General features: G+C 45.0%; 1 protein-coding gene across 1 annotated transcript in view; it reads right to left on the reverse strand.

Annotated features, from left to right (window-relative positions):
- The window catches only part of arid3a (AT rich interactive domain 3A (BRIGHT-like)), a 112,801-nt gene that overhangs the window by 31,602 nt on the left and 59,362 nt on the right, over positions 1–21,837 (reverse strand). The window contains 1 exon segment of the mRNA XM_038777261.1: positions 16,939–17,220. Coding sequence (XP_038633189.1) covers positions 16,939–17,220 — 282 coding nt within the window.

Genomic DNA, 21,837 nt, shown 5'->3' on the forward strand with positions numbered 1-21,837 from the left:
TCCAACTATGACTGATTTTTTCTTCCTATAAAAAGGCTTAACAACCATCTCGACTCAGGTTGGGAATCAGTATTAAGAGTATTAACTGTCCACAAGTATTCAAACTGTCATGGACAAACACCACTGCATTTCCCTGATACAACTAGTGAACTGAGTTGTGTTTAACGTGCAACCGGAGTGTGTGCAGAATTCAGATCATACATTTTGATATGGTCCTTGAGGAACCGCAAATTAAAATAACCAAATTTACTAAAGTGCCCAAATGAAGAAATTATCAAGATTCCATTTGTAATGAACTCCAATTGGCTTTATTGGTTGGCCAATTGGAGTATGAGATCCCTCAATGATAGCTCATTGAGGGGGCCCTTATAATCACCTATGTAGGCTTTGTGAGCAGTCTTAAGTTGACTGGACTGCTAGCAGCACTTTTTGTAGCTGCTCCTGTAATATCGTTATTGTAAATAAATATTGGTGTGGTGACGGAACTCCTGCCTCCCGTGGATTACTACAGTGGCGACGAGGTAAACTACGAATTTTGCGGAGACCAGCTGCCGCACTCGGAGGGTAAGTCTTGCCATTTTAAAAATGCCGTTTTGTTTGGGAGGTTAGAGGCACTCGACCCGGCTATTGAGGACTGGTCCCAGTATGTGGAGAGAATGTGTTACTTCTTCAGGGCAAATGATATACTGACAGACAAAAGGAGACGGCATATCCTGCTGTCGGCGGGCGGACCCTCCGCTTTCGCCATTATACGTAGTCTGACTTATCCCGATGCGCCGGAAATGAAAACTTTCCAAGAAGTAACGGAATAACGACCCAAAACCACCCCTCATTTTGCGTAGGTACAGATTCTACACAGCGAAGCGGGAAGACAGGGAGTCAGTCACGAATTTCTTGACCCGCCTGAGAAGGCTGGCGGAAAAATGTTAGTTCGGCTGGACGCTAAATGAAATGCTTCGGGACCGGTTAGTGTGTGGTATAAATGACCTCGCAATACAGAAACGCCTGTTGGCGGAAACGGAGCTAGACTGCAGGCAGGCGTTACAGCTCGCACTGTCCCTAGAAAAGGCAGCAAGTGGGGCGCAGGAACTACAGGGCACGCCAATGGAGGTAGATACCTGTGAGAGGGACTACCACAACGGGTCCTGCTACCAGATAGCCGCTCTCAGGAAAAACCTGAGGAATAGAGGGAAAAAGGAAAACCCCAGAACTGCCCCCGAGTCTGCCAGGACTAACTGGAGGGAAGTACCGGCTGAGGCTCCCCCAACAGAGAAGGACCGTTTCTGGCACCAGACAGAGTGGGGTAACAACGACAGAAACCCGAGAAGGAGGTGGCAAAAGAGGAATAGCAGGTGGGGACGCAGGGAAGTACACAACCTAGATGCCCCAACCTCCTCCGAAGGGGAACAATTATATAATATTACAACAAAGAAAGCAGAACCTATTAGGATTACCCCACGGGTGAACGGGCGGCCGACAATAATGGAAATAGACACGGGTGCGGCCGTATCAGTAATGGGAGTGGCAGCATTTAGAAAAATCAAAGATGGACTCCAGCCACTAACTCTAACAAAAATATCGACGAAACTTAAAACCTACACGGGGGAAACCCCTGGAAGTTCTAGGCACGACTCATGTAACTGTGGAATATGAGAAACAATTGCTCAGATTACCGTTGACGATAGTAGAGGGCTCCGGACCGAGCTTAATTGGACGGAACTGGCTGAAAGACCTAAAATTAGATTGGATGAAAATTTTCCAGAGTGGAAGCGGCCAGTTGAGTGGAGTACTCCAAAAATACCCGGAGGTCTTCCAGGAAGGTTTGGGGGAAATCATAGGCGCCAAAGCAACTTTGCACGTAGACCCAGAAGCCCTTCCGAAATTTTGTAAGGCCAGGCCAGTACCTTTTGCATTAAAAAAGAAAGTAGATGAAGAAATAGAAAGGTTACGGCGCGACGGCATTATCAGACCAGTACAATTCTCGGAATGGGCAGCGTCGGTGGTACCAATTTTGAAGCCAGACGGCTCGATACGTCTCTGTGGAGATTTCAAACAGACAGTAAACAAATACGCACTGCTGGACAAATACCCAATCCCGAAAATAGACGACCTCTATGCCAAATTGGCAGGTGGGCTATTGTTCACGAAACTAGACATGAGTCACGCCTACCTGCAGTTAAAACTGGACAGGGGCTCCCAGAAGTTCGCTACGATCAACACCCTGAAGGGCCTTTTTCGTTATACTAGGCTACCTTTTGGAGTGTCATCAGCCTGCGCTATATTCCAGCGTACGATGGAAAATATTCTGCAGGGACTACCGCAGGTGGCGATTTATTTGGACGATGTCTTATAACGGGTAGGACAAACAGGGAACACTTAAGGAACCTGGAGGAAGTGCTCAGGCGTTTCGCAAAGGCAGGCGTACGGCTAAAAAGGGAAAAATGTGTTTTTCTGGCCCCACAAGTGACGTACCTGGGATATAAAGTAGACGAGTCAGGCTTACATCCATTAGAAGACAGAGTAAGGGCAATAAAAGAAGCCCCAGCTCCCACCACGGTCCAGGAGTTACGATCATTTCTAGGGTTGGTAACCTATTATGGAAAATTTATTGAAAATAGGGCGTCCATCCTGGAACCCCTCCACCAGCTACTAAAAAAGGGGCAAGAATGGAAATGGTCCACCCGCCAAAACCGAGCATTTAGGGACATTAAGGAACAGCTGTCATCCGAAAATGTCCTAGAGCATTATGACCCAAGGAAGGAGTTGGTGGTCACTTGTGATGCATCCCCCTACGGGGTAGGAGCAGTCTTAGCCCATAGAGGAAGGAATGGGGAAGAACGGCCAATAGCCTATGCTTCGAGGACCTTGGCGATGGCTGAGAGGAAGTACGCCCAAATCGAGAAGGAAGGACTGGCGGTGATATTCGCAGTAAAAAAATTTCACCAGTAACTGTACGGGCGGAAATTCACCATAGTGACGGACCATAAGCCGTTATTAGGGTTATTAAAAGAAGACAAATCAATACCCCCGATTGCATCAGCTAGAATCCAACGCTGGGCGTTGCTACTGGCGGCATATAGATACGTTCTGGAGCACAGACCGGGAACGCGAGTAGCACATGCAGATGCTTTGAGCAGACTTCCCCTCCCGGACACACCGCTGCGAATTCCAAAGTAGAGGAGACAGTAATGACTCTAAATTTTTTGGACACCCTACCAGTAGACGCACAACATATTCGGTTGTGGACGCAAAAAGGCCCAGTTTTAGCCAAGATGAAGCATTTACTGCTAACAGGGGAACTGGAAAGACCAGTGGAGCCCCAGATGCACCCATACTGGAGCAGAAGGGACCAAATAACCGTAGAAGACGGTATCCTATTATGGGGAGCCCGGGTAATCGTCCCAGCTCAGGGCCGTCAGGCAATCTTAACTGAGTTACATCACGGACACCCAGGGGTGTCTAAAATGAAGATGCTAGCTCAAAGCTACGTTTGGTGGCCAGGTTTGGACACAGACATAGCAGCCTTGGTACGTCGGTACCAGGTGTGCCAACAGGGGCAAAGAGTGCCACCAGCGGCGCCACTGCACCCGTGGGAATGACTAGGCAGACCGTGGACCCGCCTGCATATTGACCATGCCGGCCCTTTCATGGGCTCAATGTTTTTGGTGAAAGTGGACGCCCACTCCAAATGGTTGGACGTCCACCGGGTAAACACGGCAAGCACAGCATCGACAATTGAAAAGCTCAGGGACACGTTTGCAACACATTGACTTCCGGAGGTACTGGTGTCGGAAAATGGAATGGCATTCACAAGTGGGGAATTTGGAAAATTCCTGAAGGAAAACGGAGTCCGTCACATCAAAACGGCCCCCATACCATCCAGCGACCAACGGCCTGGCAGAGGAGAGCGGTCCAGACACTTAAAGCGGGACTCAAGAAGCAGCCGGCAGTGTCAATAGACACAAAGCTCTCCCGCTGACTGTTTGTTTACAGGACCACACCGCATTCTACAATGGGCATACCGCCAGCTGAACTCTTAATGGGAAGACGGCTGCGAACGAGGCTGAGTCTCCTTTTCCCAAATTTAACGGGGAAAGTGGAGAAACATCAGGAGGCCCAACGCAGGGGGCATGATAATAGTCGGCAGCAGAGAAATTTCCAGGTGGGGGCACCGGTTTGGGTCAGAATTATGGGAATGGACCAACGTGGGTCAAAGGCACGGTAGAGTCCCAAACAGGGCCCATATCCTATGAGGTTTCAATAGGAGGTAAGGTGCTGAAGAAACACCTAGACCAAATAAGGGCAGCGGAACCACACCTGGAGGCAGGCGAAGCAGGACCGCCTCAAGCTGGGATAGCCGAGATGGAAATGATACCCACACCCCAGCCCCGAGCAATTTCTCCAGACCCCGTCATCCAGTCATCAGAGTCGGAGATGGACACACTCGACGAGGCCGCCGCGACACCTCTCCCCCAGGAGGAGGAAGAACAACTTCCAAGGAGGTCGTCAAGGAAAAGACGGGCACCTATAAGGTACACCCTGCCCACTTCGGAGAACGACCCGGCGGACGACACAGAGGTGACAGACACAGACATGAGGAGCAGGAAGAAGCTCAGAGGAATGCCAGTTGGCAGGAATTCCTCGGACCTTGGGGGGGGGGGGGTGTAATTAACTCCAATTGGCTTTATTGGTTGGCCAATTGGAGTATGAGCTCCCTCAATGATAGCTCATTGAGGGGGCCCATATAATCACCTGTGTAGGCTTTGTGAGCAGTCTTAAGTTGACTGGACTGCTAGCAGCACTGTTTGTAGCTGCTCCTGTAATATCGTTATTGTAAATAAATATTGGTGTGGTGACGGAACTCCTGCCACCCGTGGATTACTACACCAATTTTTCAGACTTTTACTTTACTATGAATCAGAACCAACACATCAATCGATCTAACCTTCATGTCATGTTCAATAGCAGTGGTATTCCATCTGAAGTACCCGGAGAAGGTTGTCACTTGATTAGCATGCGCCTGCAGAACCTCCCTAACTAGGTTCATGACAGTGTTGATGGCACAGATCCGCCAGAGACTCATCTTACTCCTTTAACAAACCCCATTAAACGGTCTGGTCAGGTCTGACAAAATTGACAAAATTGAAGCAACAGCAGAAATATAAGTGTCCATTCACAATCACCTATTCAGCACACACTCACACAACGCACACTTTTCTCGTAAACATGCCTCCTCTGCTGCAGCTCTTTTTTGTGTCTGCCAGTCACATGGGTTCTGGTCTTTACTTCCTTCCTGCTGGTATCGCTTCCAGGTCAAGGGCTCAGTATTTCTTATTATCCAAGAATTTACAATTGATCCCTTTGCAATTGGTGCAACACTTCAAAGTCCTTTTCAAACATTGTTCAACATTTTAAAGAACATTTTAAAGAAATCACAAATTTTACTTGACTGCTTCCAGATTAAAGGTTTCCATTACAATATCCATTAAAACACAAGGTTAACAAACTTAACTGCTCAAAAATTGAAGTAAATATATTTCAATTGTTTGAGACAACTAAGAATAGAACTTGCATTAACCTTTCACCTCCAATGAGGCCAAGACAATACTCCTTTCCTGCAAAGTTGCAGCTGCTGTTTGTAAGCAAGTATGGCAGCTGGTGTGATTGAGGCAAGGTCTCATAAACAGATAATATTTAGTATTCAATCCCTTTTTGATATTGATTAAGGGATGAATGTTGACATGGAAAAATAAAAAATTCCTAGCTCTTCTTTGAAATTCTGCCATAGCATCCTTTACATCGATTATGATCTCCAAAGAGTCCCGAGCCGGAATTCCCAGTGACTAACAAAAGGAATCATGCAGCATATTTTCAAGCCTTTACTGTACTCAACAAACTAAAATCAACAAACAGTAAACGCTACTTAGTAAGCAACTAATGCTCTAAACTACTGGAAATAGAACCCTTATGAATGTCCAAATGCCGCTGATAACTCCGTGCCCCATATATACTTTTGAGCATGCTCTGCCTGCATATATACTTTCAAGCATGCTCTCTACAGAATTGAAATCTATTCCGGGAACAGTCTAAAGTCACTTCCAAAGGGTTCATGCCTCCCCGCTTTGCCAAGTTGTAATGTCCGGCAGACGATGGTCCTCTCCCTCATTTCCCAATCAAATTTCAGTAAGGCCCATGCAGTGAATCCTCCCAGCCTCTCCATGGCAAATATTTCAGTGTCCTTAAATCGTTGTGGGTTCCTTCTCTTCGACCAGTGGACAAGCTTTCCCAGAATTCTGTCTGGTAGCTAACAAAGAAAACAGCACTTTCTGTGCCTGTCTCGCTCACTATTGGTCCAGGGCTTTTTCAATCCTACTTCCTGGAGTATGAGAGTCAACACAAGGCAAGACAGCTGCCTCTTTGGGTTCAGGTGTGAAATATGGGTTCCCCAAGTCCTAACCTGGGCCTCCTGTTCCAATGGTAACCATCTGGGGCTGGTTTAGCACAGTGGGTTAAATAGCTGGCTTGCAATACAGAACAATGCCAGAAACGCGGGTTCAATTCCCGTACTGGCCTCCCAAAACAAGCATCGGAATGTGGCAACTCGGAGATTTTCACAGTAACTTAATTGAAGCCTACTTGTGACAATAAGCGATCATTATTATTAATCATCTGCCTTGTTGCCAGGTAAAAAACAATGCAATGTTTCAGCAACCCCTTTTTCCAGGACATTCTCTTTTCTTTCAAATTAAGAGATAATTTAAACACAAGCATTGAATAACCTCACAATCATAACAGCACCTCTCAAAAGATGAAAAAATATTACTTTGGTACTTTTTTTTTACAACACTATCAAACTCTAACATTGTAAACACTGACAACTAACTCACTACATAGAGTACAAGTAATATGATCTCCCGTTTTCACATTTCGCCATTAAACAATCTATCATGGCAGAAGTATACGGTTTAATCCATCACATCTAATCTCCTACGACAATTAAGATTCAAAGTTCAGTTTATAGGAGTTCTTGGAATTCCAACTTTCTTCCAAATGAGAGTTCATCTTACTATTAGTGGCTTCACTTTCCATCATTCATCATCGCAAATCTCCTCTCTGATCTCAGGTAGGTTTTACATCTTTTCCATGTCCAAGTTAGAAAATTGTATATTTGTTCTGGTCAACATTGCCGATGTCTGATAATCCTGCGAGCTCTCTGGCACCGGCAGGTGTGAATCAGAAATCCAGAAGTAATTCTGTCATTTTAAAAAAAATTTAGAGAACCCAATTCTTTTTTTCAAATTAAGGGGCAATTTAGCATGGCCAATTCACCTACCCTACACACCTTTTGGATTGTGGGGATGAGACCCACACAGACATGGGGAGAATGTGCAAACTTCACACAGACAGTGACCCGGGGCCAGGATCGAACTCAGGTCCTCGGCGCCATGAATTAGCAATGCTAACCACTGCGCCACCGTGCTGCCCTAGAAATTCTGTCATAATGCTTCTTACCCACTGGATTCTGTAATTCCTTTTATTCTTCTTTAAAACTAGACACTACACAGTCATCGGGGTATTTACCCTTTCACAGTTTTTGAATTTACCCGTGTTCAGGTTTTAACTCTGGATCGCCATTCCCTTTCATCGCTGCAGGGTTTTTAATATTCAAGTGTATAAAGAATGACTCACCAAGCCAGACAATTGAATTGTCCTCTTCATAAACAAATGCAGAATTACTTTTAACTTTTAAGATCGTCCCTATGATTTAAACTTTCAGCATTCTACTCCAGGATACGCAGTTTAACACTGCTGCCTCAGCTGATTAAGAACCTTGTTGAGGTTTTGTCAATGATCAGATACTTTTTGGCATTCCTTTTCGGCATCCTTTTCAGTCAGTTCACAAATTCTTTTAAATTCTTTGGTTTACATTTTCCAATTCAGCATCACTTTTTCTAATCCTTCTCTCACAAGAGCGACCCTTTCGCCATTTTGAAGTTTTCATTTACGTTCAAGAATACAAATCATTCCTGGTATTAGCTACAGAAGAGTTATCTTGTTTTAAAGTACCGCTCTCCTTTATTCCCTCATCAGCTTTCAGTGTTCCTGCTGTCTGTTTGACAACTCTTGTTTAGGGTCTGCTTGTAGGTCTCATTCAGACAGCTTTAATTTCCAGCCGTTTTTAACTCTTTGTCAGTTTGATGCTCCAATGTTCCTTTAACCTCAGTAGTCTAAGCTTTTGGTTCTTTGGACGTACCTTGAGTTGAAACAGCGATTTTCACAGCAGGCTAAGAGAATCATGGATTTCTGTTATGTTATTAGATTCTCTTGTACAGTTTCAATTTCAGTGGCTTCACTGGACTTCTCTGACATCACTGGAGAGGAAAGGACTTTATCTCCAGTGAGGTCATTTCCTGATATAAAATTGACACCATTAATAGGCAACTTGTATCCAACTCCCACAACTAATATACTAGAAATTAAACCACACTTTAAATTAACTTCATATAAGAGTGGTTAAGCAATCTCCATTACTACTCTGAATAATTACATTTTTAAATGGTGTTCCTTTGAGTGAGAGTTTACCTTCACCTATGATCATGAGCGAGTTAGATAACCCCATATCCAAGAATATTAATTTCTTTGCTTGCTTTACAGGAAAACAAATTATTATTGGAAAAGACGAGAGCATAAGGAATTATATGAATTTTGTGCTCAAGGGTGCAGACCTCACCCTTGAACACAAAATTCTTCTAATCCTCTGTGCTCTTGTCTTTTCCAATAATAAATATAGTCAAATCTACCGGTCAGACATAAATGCCACTTACAGGGCAGCACAGTGGCCTAGTGGTTAGCACAGCTGCCTCACGGCGCTGAGGTCCCAGGTTCGATCCCGGCTCTGGGTCACTGTCCATGTGGAGTTTGCACATTCTCCCCGTGTCTGCGTGGGTTTCGCCCCCACAACCCAAAAATGTGCAGAGTAGGTGGATTGGCCACGCTAAATTTCCCCTTAATTGGAAAAATAATTGGGTAATCTAAATTTATTTTAAAAATAAATGCCGCTTACTTATACAACATTTTCTGCAGTCACACAATGTATGTCCACAAATATTACAGTTTTGGCTCTTCATATTCAGCAATCTGCCATCAGATGTCCTCGCTTATGACAAAAATAACATGTTGGTCCCCTTGGATCATACCTATCCTCCATACTGATTTTTTAACTACTCCAATATCTGACATGTCATTTTTTATCTTCCTCACTGTAAACAGGGGTCTCTTCATTCTCAGATCTCTTATCACTTCAGTTTCTGTGTGGGTTTGCAAACAATGGTCTGCTGCTACTCATGTTCATGAGACAATTTGTAGTCAGCCATTATCACAGCTACCCTCATCGGAGGAACCTTTTGGTCTTCTAAGTGGAACCTTATTTTTTAATATTTCCATTGACATCACCTCTCTAAGTTGTTCACATTCTGGCTCAATAGTCATAGCCCTGTATCACCTATCAAATATAATTTTCTTTTCACTAGCAAATTCTGCTCTTTCCTTCAATTCCTATATTTTTGTATGTAAGGAGAGGCAGTGGCGAGATCCAAGGCAAGTACTGGAGACCCGGCAGATGGTGAAATTTGAATTCAATGAAAATCTGGAATTAAATGTTGATAATTGTAAAAACCATCTGGTTAATTAATGTTTTTTGGGGAAGTGTAGTAATCCACGGGAGGCAGGAGTTCCGTCACCACACCAATATTTATTTACAATAACGATATTACAGGAGCAGCTACAAACAGTGCTGCTAGCAGTCCAGTCAACTTAAGACTGCTCACAAAGCCTACACAGGTGATTATATGGGCCCCCTCAATGAGCTATCATTGAGGGAGCTCATACTCCAATTGGCCAACCAATAAAGCCAATTGGAGTTCAATACACCCCCTCCCCCAAGGTTCGAGGAATTCCTGCCAGCTGGCATTCCTCCGAGCTTCTTCCTGCTCCTCATGTCTGTGTCTGTCGCCTCTGTGTCGTCCGCCAGGTCGTTCTCCGAAGTGGGCGGGGTGTACCTTTATAGGTGCCCGTCTTTTCCTTGACGACCTCCTTGGAAGTTGTTCTTCCTCCTCCTCGGGGAGAGGTGTCGCGGTGGCCTCGTCGAGCGTGTCCATCTCCGACTCTGATGACTGGATCTGGAGAAATTGCTCGGGGCTGGGGTGTGGGTATCCTTTCCGTCTGGGCTATCCCAGCTTGAGGCGGTCCTGCTTCGCCTGCCTCCAGGTGTGGTTCCGCTGCCCTTATTTGGTCTAGGTGTTTCTTCAGCACCTTACCTCCTATTGCAACCTCATAGGATATGGGCCCTGTTTGGGACTCTACCGTGCCTTTGACCCACGTTGGTTCATTCCCATAATTCTTGACCAAAATCGGTGCCCCCACCTGGAAATGTCTCTGCTGCCGACTATTATCATGCCCCCTGCGTTGGGCCTCCTGTTGTTTCTCCACTTTACCCGTTAAATTTGGGAAAAGGAGACTCAGCCTCGTTCGCAGCCGCCTTCCCATTAAGAGTTCAGCTGGCGGTATGCCCGTTGTGGAATGCGGTTTGGTCCTGTAATCAAACAGCCAGCCGGAGAGCTTTATGTCTATTGACGCTGCCGGCTGCTTCTTGAGTCCCGCTTTAAGTGTCTGGACCGCTCTCTCTGCCAGGCCGTTGGTCGCTGGATGGTAAGGGGCCGTTTTGATGCGACGGACTCCGTTTTCCTTCAGGAATTTTCCAAATTCCCCACTTGTGAACGCCGTTCCGTTGTCCGACACCAATACCTCCGGAAGTCCATGTGTTGTAAACGAGGTCCTGAGCTTTTCAATTGTCGATGCTGTGCTTGCCGTGTTTACCCGGTGGACGTCCAACCATTTGGAGTGGGCGTCCACTATCACCAAAAACATTGAGGCCATGAAAGGGCCAGCGTGGTCAATATGCAGGCAGGTCCACGGTCTGCCTAGTCATTCCCACGGGTGCAATGGCGCCGCTGGTGGCACTCTTTGCCCCTGTTGGCACTCCTGGCACCGACGTACCAAGGCTGCTATGTCTGTGTCCAAACCTGGGCACCAAACGTAGCTTTGAGCTAGCATCTTTATTTTAGACACCCCTGGGTGTCCGTGATGTAACTCAGTTAAGATTGCCTGACGGCCCTGAGCTGGGACGATTATCCGGGCTCCCCATAATAGGATACCGTCTTCTACGGTTATTTGGTCCCTTCTGCTCCAGTACGGGTGCATCTGGGGCTCCACTGGTCTTTCCAGTTCCCGTTAGCAGTAAATGCTTCATCTTGGCTAAAACTGGGTCTTTTTGCGTCCACAACCGAATATGTTGTGCGTCTACTGGTAGGGTGTCCAAAAAATTTTGAGTCATTACTGTCTCCTCTACTTTTGGAATTTGCAGCGGTGTGTCCGGGAGGGGAAGTCTGCTCAAAGCATCTGCATGTGCTACTTGCGTTCCCGGTCTGTGCTCCAGAACGTATCTATATGCCGCCAGTAGCAACGCCCAGCGTTGGATTCTAGCTGATGCAATCGGGGGTATTGACTTGTCTTCTTTTAATAACCCTAATAACGGCTTATGGTCCGTCACTATGGTGAATTTCCGCCCGTACAGATACTGGTGAAATTTTTTTACTGTGAATATCACCGCCAGTCCTTCCTTCTCGATTTGGGCGTACTTCCTCTCAACCATCGCCAAGGTCCTCAAGCATAGGCTATTGGCTGTTCTTCCCCATCCTTCCTCTATGGGCTAAGACGGCTCTACCCCGTAGGGGGTATGCATCACAAGTGACCACCAACTCCTTCCTTGGGTCATAATGCTCTAGGACATTTTTGGATGACAGCTGTTCCTTAATGTCCCTAAGTGCTCGGTTTTGGCAGGTGGACCATTCCATTCTTGCCCCTTTTTTGCAGCTGTGGAGGGTTCCAGGATGGATGCCCTATTTTCAATAAATTTTCCATAATAGGTACCAACCCTAGAATATGATCGTAACTCCTGGACCGTGGTGGGAGCTGGGGCTTCTTTTATTGCCCTTACCTCGTCTTCTAATGGATGTAAGCCTGACTCGTCTACTTTATATCCCAGGTACGTCACTTGTGGGGCCAGAAAAACACATTTTTCCCTTTTTAGCCGTACGCCTGCCTTTGTGAAACGCCTGAGCACTTCCTCCAGGTTCCTTAAGTGTTCCCTGTTTGTCCTACCCATGATTAAGACATCGTCCAAATAAATCGCCACCTGCTGTAGTCCCTGCAGAATATTTTCCATCATACGCTGAAACAGGCTGATGACACTCCAAAAGGTAGCCTAGTATAACGAAAAAGGCCCTTCAGGGTGTTGATCATAGCGAACGTCTGGGAGCCCTTGTCCAGTTTTAACTGCAGGTAGGCGTGGCTCATGTCTAGTTTCGTGAACAAAAGCCCACCTGCCAATTTGGCATATAGGTCGTCTATTTTCGGGATTGGGTATTTGTCCAGCAGTGCGTATTTGTTTACTGTCTGTTTGAAATCTCCACAGAGACGTATCGAGCCGTCTGGCTTCAAAATTGGTACCACCGGCACTGCCCATTCCGAGAATTATACTGGTCTGATAATACCGTCGCGCCGTAACCTTTCTATTTCTTCATCTACTTTCTTCCTTAATGCAAAAGGTACCGGCCTGGCCTTACAAAATTTCGGAAGGGCTTCTGGGCCCACGTGCAAAGTTGCTTTGGCGCCTATGATTTCCCCCAAACCTTCCTGGAAGACCTCCAGGTATTTTTGGAGTACTCCACTCAACTGCCCGCTTCCACTCTGGAAAGTTTTCATCCAATCTAAGTTAAGGTCTTTCAGCCAGTTCCGTCCAATTAAGCTCGGTCCGGAGCCCTCTACTATCGTCAACGGTAATCTGAGCAATTGTTTCTCATATTCCACAGGCACATGAGTCGTGCCTAGAACTTCCAGGGGTTTCCCCCGTGTAGGTTTTAAGTTTCGTCGATGTTTTTGTTAGGGTTAGTGGCTGGAGTCCATCTTTGATTTTTCTAAATGCTGCCACTCCCATTACTGATACGGCCGCACCCGTGTCTATTTCCATTATTGCCGGCCGCCCGTTCACCCGTGGGGTAATCCTAATATGTTCTGCTTTCTTCGTTGTAATATTATATAATTGTTCCCCTTCGGAGGAGGATGGGGCATCTAGGTTGTGTACTTCCCTGCGTCCCCACCTGCTATTCCTCTTTTGCCACCTCGTTCTAGGGTTTCTGTCGTTGTTACCCCACTCTGTCTGGTTGGCCAGAACGGTCCTTCTCTGTTGGGGGGAGCCTCAGCCGGTACTTCCCTCTGTCTCCAGTTAGTCCTGGCAGACTTGGGGGCAGTTCTGGGGGTTTTCCTTTTTCCCTCTATTCCTCAGGTTTTTTCCTGAGAGCGGCTATCTGGTAGCAGGACCCGTGTGGTAGTCCCTCTCTACAGGTATCTACCTCCATTGGCGTGCCCTGTAGTTCCTGCGCCCCACTTGCTGCCTTTTCTAGGGGACAGTGCGAGCTGTAACGCCTGCCGCAGTCTAGCTCCGTTTCCGCAACAGGCGTTTCTGTATTGCGAGGTCATTTATACCACACACTAACCGGCCCGACGCATTTCATTTAGCGTCAGCCGAACTAACATTTTTTCCGCCAGCCTTCTCAGGCGGGTCAAGAAATCGTGACTGACTCCCTGTCTTCCCGCTTCGCTGTGTAGAATCTGTACCTACGCAAAATGAGGGGTGGTTTTTGGGTCGTTATCCGTTACTTCTTGGAAAGTTTCATTTCCGGCGGCATCGGGATAAGTCAGACTACGTATAATGGCGGAAGCTGGAGGGTCCGCCCGCCGACAGCGGATTATGCCGTCTCCTTTTGTCTGTCAGTATATCATTGCCCTGAAGAAGTAACACATTTCTCTCCACACTACTGGGACCAGTCCTCAATAGCCGGGTCGAGTGCCTCTAAACCTCCCAAACAAAACGGCATTTTTAAATATGGCAAGACTTACCCTCCGAGTGCGGCAGCTGGTCTCCGCAAATATTCGTAGTTTACCTCGTCGCCACTGTAGTAACTCCACGGGTAGTGCAGGAGTTCCGTCCCCACACCAATATTTATTTACCATAACGATATTACAGGAGCAGCTACAAAAAGTGCTGCTAGCAGTCCAGTCAACTTAAGACTGCTCACAAAGCCTACATAGGTGATTATAAGGGCCCCCCTCAAGAGCTATCATGAGGGAGCTCATACTCCAATTGGCCAACCAATAAAGCCAATTGGAGTTCAATACACCCCCCTCCCCAAGGTTCGAGGAAATTCCTGCCAGCTGGCATTCCATCCGAGCTTCTTCCTGCTCCTCATGTCTGTGTCTGTCACCTCTGTGTCGTCCGCCAGGTCGTTCTCCGAAGTGGGCGGGGTGTACCTTTTATAGGTGCCCGTCTTTTCCTTGACGACCTCCTTGGAAGTTGTTCTTCCTCCTCCTCCTCGGAGGAACCAATAATTGGCTTTATTGGTTGGCCAATTGGAGTTCATTACAGGAAGGAAATTGGAAATTTGCCATCCTTACCTGGTCTGGCCTACATGTGACTCCAGATCCACAGTAATTTGCACCCCTAAATGCCCTCTGAAATTGTCAAGTATGCCGGTTAATCCCTGTTCAGATCATCTAAGCTTTTCTTTAGAGATCAAATTTCCTTAATTCTTCTCCCTGGAAGTAAATTTTTTCCCTTACCATGCTCTTTATAATTCTAATTGAAGTTTTTATATTTCTCTTTCAATTCACAGATAATTCCTTCCTCTCTAGAAACGCTTGAGCAATAGGTGTAACCATGTTGACTGTTCAATACAGTAAAAAAAAACTGTGACATCTAGTTAATTCAAACACTGATTAGTTCAATCTACTCGATCCCAGGCTCTGAATTTGTATCCGAGATTCCCAAATTTGTTACAATCGCCTTAAACACCAATTACCGTTAGAATGATATTTTAATTCCCAGTGACCAATGTAAAGGAATCGCATGTCAAGATTTCAAGTTTAAAAGCTTCACTGGAACAACCTAAAATCAACATTGAGTACACATTATTTAGTAGGTAACTAAACTACAGAAAAGATAACGCTTAATATCTTATTGCAATCCAAAACCCCATGCCTCATATACACGTTATAGCATGTTGTCCACAAAATTGCAATCGATTTAGGAAACAGTCTAAAATTACTGCCAGCTTCCAATGGGCTCATGACCCATTTTGAGTCAATATCCAACAACTGAAGGTCCTTTCTCTCAATCTTCTAAGAATTCACAACCAACTTTCAACAGTAAAGTCCAGTAATTTCTTCTCCATCCTTGCCAGGGCAAATCTTCAGTGTCCTCAAATTGCTGTTGATTCCTTCTTTTTGACCAGTTGGCAAGCTTCCCGCAATATTTGGTCTGGTACCTAATAGAAAATGTAGCCTTTTTCCTCTCTGACTGTCCCCGTCTCGCTTGCTCGATGTTCAGAGCGTTTTCAATCAGACTGCGTGGGAGAAATCAATACAAGGCAAGACAACTGCCTCTCAGCATTCAGGTGTGAAAGAATGCAAATAATCACTAAGTTTTAACCTGGGCCCCCCTGTCCTATGGTAACCATTTTTAGTCCGGCAAAACTCAATACAAGTTCACATACCACCCCCCCCCACCTCAGGGCATTCTGTTTTCCTTCGACAGACAAATTAAACTTGATCATTTTAGAACCTTGCATTCATAACACATCCAACAGTAGGATTTAAGTTGAACAAAATACAACACCTCTGCCAATTAACTATTATTTTTGCACCACAGTGTTAGCAGCGATATGCCCATGTTATGGGAATTAGGTTTGAATCCCCCACCCTTTTGACTCAGATGAGAACGTTATCAGAGTTTTACTGTAGTGTCTATGCCAACCGAATATGCATGAACGGCAAGTAGGATGCAAAACAATACTCTTTTATTAGAATGCACAAATCTCCTCTCCCCAGAGGGTCACCCTCTCCGACCTACACCCAGGTTGGGGTTTTTATACAGTGAGGACTCCCCTCGTTAAGGGGAAGCCCTGCCCCATTACCGGGGAAGTTCATTTTTGTTGGAGGTCACGGGAAAATGAATGGAACACACACGTGGCCTCCGTGGGGGTCAAAACAGTTACAAAGTAAATACAATCAAAACTTTACGTGTTTTAAATACCAAAGAGGCAAGTAATGACAAAAATAATGACTGCTGCTGTTATCAAAAAAAAAATCACAATTCCTCATTCTTCAGAGAAAAATAAGTCAAAATGAAATTAGTCATCGTTCAAAGCAATCCACCATTGGAGAAAAAATGATTACTTGCAAGAATTTTGAAATTCTAATTCTAAACATCCAAATTCTAATCCATGAGATACATGCCAATCAAATCCCCCACTAGGCCTCCCAACACAAAATGCATCAATGCATTCTAGAGTATTTCCACTGGAACTGACATGGCTTCGGTTATGGTCACCCCAAGCTGATTCAGAATCACATCAATGCAGAAAACAATGTTAACGGCTTGAAATACACTTAATTCAGCGTCCACTAGATCCAGAGAGGCCAATTTAAACTAATATCTACTGTTATTGCCAATGCTGTTGTTCCGAGGTGTATGGCATCAATATCATCAAGACATGGACCAACAAGAAAAGATAACCATCTGATGTACTTCCTACCAGTTCAGAATATTATTATTTAAAATAAGTGAAAATTCTTGCAAGCAGATTTTTTCCCTCTCAATGAAATAAGTGTGTTCTTAACACAATGTACTTTCCCACCAGTTTCTTTGCCTTGAAGTAAAGCTTAGCTCTACAATGGTGTTCCAATGATTGCAACAGATAACACCTTTTGTACTGTGCATTCTCTGACTTCATAATTAAGAATACTTCATGCTGTTCCATATACCTTGACTGTTGATCCTGATGTTCATTGGTATCTGGGCTGTCATGGCAAGTAGATTCTGCTGAATAGCACGCTGCATCAGCCGCTGCTGCTCATCCATCCCAATTACCATCTTCTTCTCCGGAGGCTCTCCAGACTCCAGTTTTTCTCTCAGCTGATCTAATGCCGTAACTTGCGCAGCTACTGCAGCCTGAGCTGCAGCAGCCTGAGCTGCAACTACCTGGTGACCTGTCAATGAGATAGGGAGTCTACCGCCCAAAGACAGTGGAATAATTGAATCCTCCTCTGCAAAACAAAATTAGACCATAACATTCATAAACATTGATAAAAAAGACAAAAATTAAAATATATTCCAAAGTGTTTAAGGCTTTTAACAAAAGAAAAGCTATTTCAAATAACACTTTTTTGTTGTTGCTTCATTTCTTTTTTTTCATCATTTTCATCACAGTGCAAATTTGTACCCTTTTAGGGGGGGGGGGGGGCGGGGGAGAGAATCGAAGAACAAAATCCGATGTTTGAGGATCAAAAACCACTTTTTCAGCTCAAACTTCAATCCTTGATGAACCAATGGGTTATCGAGTAACAGGGTTGCACAACAAGAAAATCCCAGCCTTAGACTCTTGTCATAAGCAGTGGTTTCTCAAGCTTATGAGTCATGTAGCCAAGTTCATATTCAACAACTTTTTGCTTACCTTGTAGGTAAGGCTGTTTCTTTTTTAAACTGCCCTTTTAATTACATTAAAAATTAAAGTGCATGGGATGGGGGTATCGCATTGAGATGGATAGAAAACTGGTGGCTGACAGGAAACAAAGAATAGGAATAAACGCGTCTTCGTTCAAGTGGCAGGCAATAATTAGTGGGGTACCGCAGGGATCAGTGATAGGACCCAGCTTTTCACAGTGTATATTAATGATTTAGATGAGGGAACTAAATGTAATATCTCCAAAATTTCCCCATTGACACTACGTTGGGTGGCAGGGTGAGCTGTGAGAAGGATGCAGAGATGTTTCAGTGTGATTTGGACAAGTTGAGTGAGTGGGCAAATGCATGGTAGATACAGTATAATGTGGATATATGTGAGGTTATCCATTTATGTAGCAGACCAGGAGGGCAGATTATCGGAATGACTATAAATGAAGAGAGGGAATGTGCAACAAGACCTCTATATCCTCTTACACAGTTGCTGAAGGTAAGATGTAGGTGCAGCAGGCGTTAAAGGCAGCAAATAGTATGTTGGCCTTCAATGTGAGAAGTTTTGATTGCAGGAGTAGGAATATCTTGATTCAGTCATACAGGGCTAGGTGAGACCACACTTGGAATAGGGTGTGCAGTTTTAGTCTCCTTATCGGAGGAAAGACAAGGATATGGGGGTAAATCATATAGGACCGAGACAAGGATAAATTTCCTCCACTGGTGGAATTCACTATCACAAAAAGCAGTTGTTGGATGATCAGCCAGCTCCATTTACAAGTTTGCTGATGACACGACTGTAGTGGGTCTGATCTCGAAAAATGATGAGGTCAGAGTACAGGAGGGAGACAGAGAACCTTGTGGCGTGGTGTAACGACAACAATCTTTCCCTCAATGCCAGCAAAGCTAAGGAGCTGGTCATTGACTTCAAGAAGCGAAGTATCGTTACACGTCCCTGCCTGCATCAATGGTGCCGAGGTGGAGATGGTTGGCAGCTTCAAATTCCCAGGTGTGCATATCACCAACAATCTGTCCTGGTCCACCCACGTCGACGCTACAACCAAGAAAGCACACAGTGCCTGGACTTCCTCAGAAAACTAAGGAAATTTGGCATGTCCACATTGCCTATTACCAATTTTCACAGATACACCATAGAAATCATCCTCTGTCTACATCACAGCCTGATATTGCAACTGCTCAGTCCAAGACAGTAAGAAACTACAGACAGCCCAGTCCATCACAAGATACCACCTCCCAACCATTGACTCTGTCTACACCTTCCACTGCCTTGGGAAAGCGGGCAGCATAATAATGACCCTTCTCATCCGGGTTATTCTCTCTTCCATCAGATAGGAGACAAAAGTCTGAGACAACGCACTAACAGGTTCAAAAACAGATTCTTCCCTGCTGTTACCAGACTCCTGAAAGACCCTCCTATGGGTTGAATTGATCTCTTCACACATCTTCTCTACTGAGTAGTACTATACTCCGTATGCTTCATCCGATGCTCATGTCTACATATTTATATTGTGTATTTATGTATGTCCCATGTTTTTTCATGGATGGAATGATCTGTCTGGACTGTACGTAGTTGTACCTCGGTACACGTGATAAGAAATCAAATCAAATCATAATGAATGGCGGAGCAGGCTCAAAGGGCTGAAAGGCCTACGTCTGCTCCTATCTTCTAAGTTTCTAATGACAAGTTTTGTAAATCATAGTTACAGGTAAACATATGACTACAGTAATTTGTTATTTGCTTCTCTAATAACTGCACATTTTGTAACTCCCCCCAACAGAATCAATCAGCAGCCCCTTTTCCCAAACCGTACCCCTCATATCACATATTGCAACATCCCTCCCCAACTCAGCAGTCTTTCTACCCAACCCTTCCCCCTACCCCCCCCCCCCAACTGCTCTTCTCCCCAACCCCTCATCATCCCACCTTGCTCTTAGCAGCCCACACCCAAGCCCACTACTCACTGAGCAGCCTCTTTCCCAACTCCTTTCCTTCACAATCGTTCCCAATCCTCCCTCCCCCAAATCAATTACTCGGTAGCCATACTTCCCAAACCTCCTCACCTCCACTCATTCCTTCATACCTTTGAGAGACGGTTATATCAAGGTGGTGGCCTGGTCCAGGCAGGCTGCTTTTGCCCAACAGTCCACTGACCTATGGGTCAAGCAGGCACCTCTCCCATTTGGACAGTCTTTGGGCGAGCAACTGCTGCTCTCACAGCACTGTTGTTGTCAGTGCTCAAGTTTATGTGCCACCACTCACTTACCCATCAGTTTCCCCAATCTCTCTTCCTAGGAGAGTCCAACCTGCCTTGAATAAGCCTAGTGAACCTTTGTTGCACTTCCTCTATGGCAATAATATTCTTGCTACAGTAAAGGACCAAAACTGCACACACTCCTTCAAGTGCAGTCTAACTAAGGTTGCATACAAACTAGGAGCTGCAATAGGCCACTCGGCCCCTCAAGCCTGTTTCACCATTCATAAGTTCATGGCTGATCTAATTTTAACTTCAACTTCACATTCCTATCTAACCCAATAGCTTTCACCTCTTGCTCATCAAGAATCTATCTACTTCTACCTTCAAGCTATTCGACTCTGCCTCAACCACCTTCTGAGGAAGAGAATTCCACAGTATCTCAACCCTCAGGAGAAATGTTTTCTCCTCATTTCTGTCTTAAATGGGCGACCCTTTATTTTAGACCCCTAGTTCTAGATTCTCTCACAAGAGGAAACATCCTTTCCACATCCACCTCGTTAATACACCTCAGGATCTCATATATTTCAACATGTCGCCTCTTAACTCTTCAAAAATCCAATGGTTACACACACAGCCTCTCGAGCCCTTCCTCACAAGACAGCCTATCCAATCTAGGTATTGATCTAGTAAACCTTCTCCGAACAGCATCTAACACAGTTCAGTAAGGAGACCAATACTGCACACAGCACTCAAGATATGTCCCAGGGGATTCAAGGGCAGAATCAAATTTGACTAGAGCGAAGGAACAAAAAGGGTTGCAATTACATTGCGCAGTCTAGTCTATAGGTTACCAGCTAGCGAAAGGAAGAACAAATCTGCTGGGAAATTACAGAGAGATGCAAACATTATAGAGTAGTTTTAATGGGGATATTAATTACCCGAATATAGACTGGGACAGTGGTAGTGTAAAAGATGAAGTAGTGGCAAAAGTTCCTAGACGGTTTTCATGAAAATTTTCTACAGCAGTATGTGTCCAATCCAACAAGAAAGGATGCACTGTTGGACCCGTTTCTTGGAAATAAGGTGGGCCAAGTAGATCAAGTGTCAGTGGGGGAACATTTAGGAAGTAATAACCATTATATTATATGGTTCATGACGATGATAGAAAAGGAAAATAGGCATTCCAGGATAAAAATAATTAGCTGGGGGAGAGCCGACTTCAACGGGGCAAGAACAGAGATCGGTTAGTTAGACTGGAATAAAAGGTTGGCGGAAAAATCTGTAGCTGAACAACAGGCTACATTCAAACATAAATGGTCCGGACACAGTCAAAGTTTCTTTCCTTAAAAGGGAAAGGTAGGGCAAACAAATCCAGAGCTCCCTGGATGAAAAAGGAGATTATAAATTAAGGAAAAATGTGCCAATGACAGGTGTCAAGTAAAAAATACAGTTGAGAACCAGGAGGAATACAGAAGTTTCAGAGGGAGGTGAAAAAGCACATTAGAGAAGCGTAGAGGGATTATGAGAAAAGACTGGCAGCTAACAAAGGGGAATCCTAAAGTCTTCTGTAGGCATATAAATAGTAAAATGGTTGGATTTTTTTCGGGTGCTCCGTTTCTTCCCACAGTCCAAAAATGTGCAGATTAGGTGGACTGGCCAGGCTACATTGCCCCTTAGTGTCTAAAAGGTTAGGTGGGGTTACTGCCTTACGGAGATATAGTCGGGCATGGGCCTAGGTAGGGTGCTCTTTCCAAGGGTCAGTGCAGACTCGATGGGCCGAATAGCCTCCTTCTACACTGCAGAGATTATATGATTCTATGAAGAGGAGCAGGGCCGACTAGAGACCTAAAAGGGGTTTACCACATGGAGGCGGGGGCATGGCTGATATAGTAAATGAATACTTTTCATCCATCTTTACCAAGGAAGTAGTGTGGAATCCATAATAAACTATTTCTTAGTGAATGACATGGGTCTGCAGAGACAGAAGGATGGAAG

Source organism: Scyliorhinus canicula, chromosome 18, assembly GCF_902713615.1.
Source record: "Scyliorhinus canicula chromosome 18, sScyCan1.1, whole genome shotgun sequence".
Classification (NCBI taxonomy): Eukaryota; Metazoa; Chordata; class Chondrichthyes; order Carcharhiniformes; family Scyliorhinidae; genus Scyliorhinus; species Scyliorhinus canicula.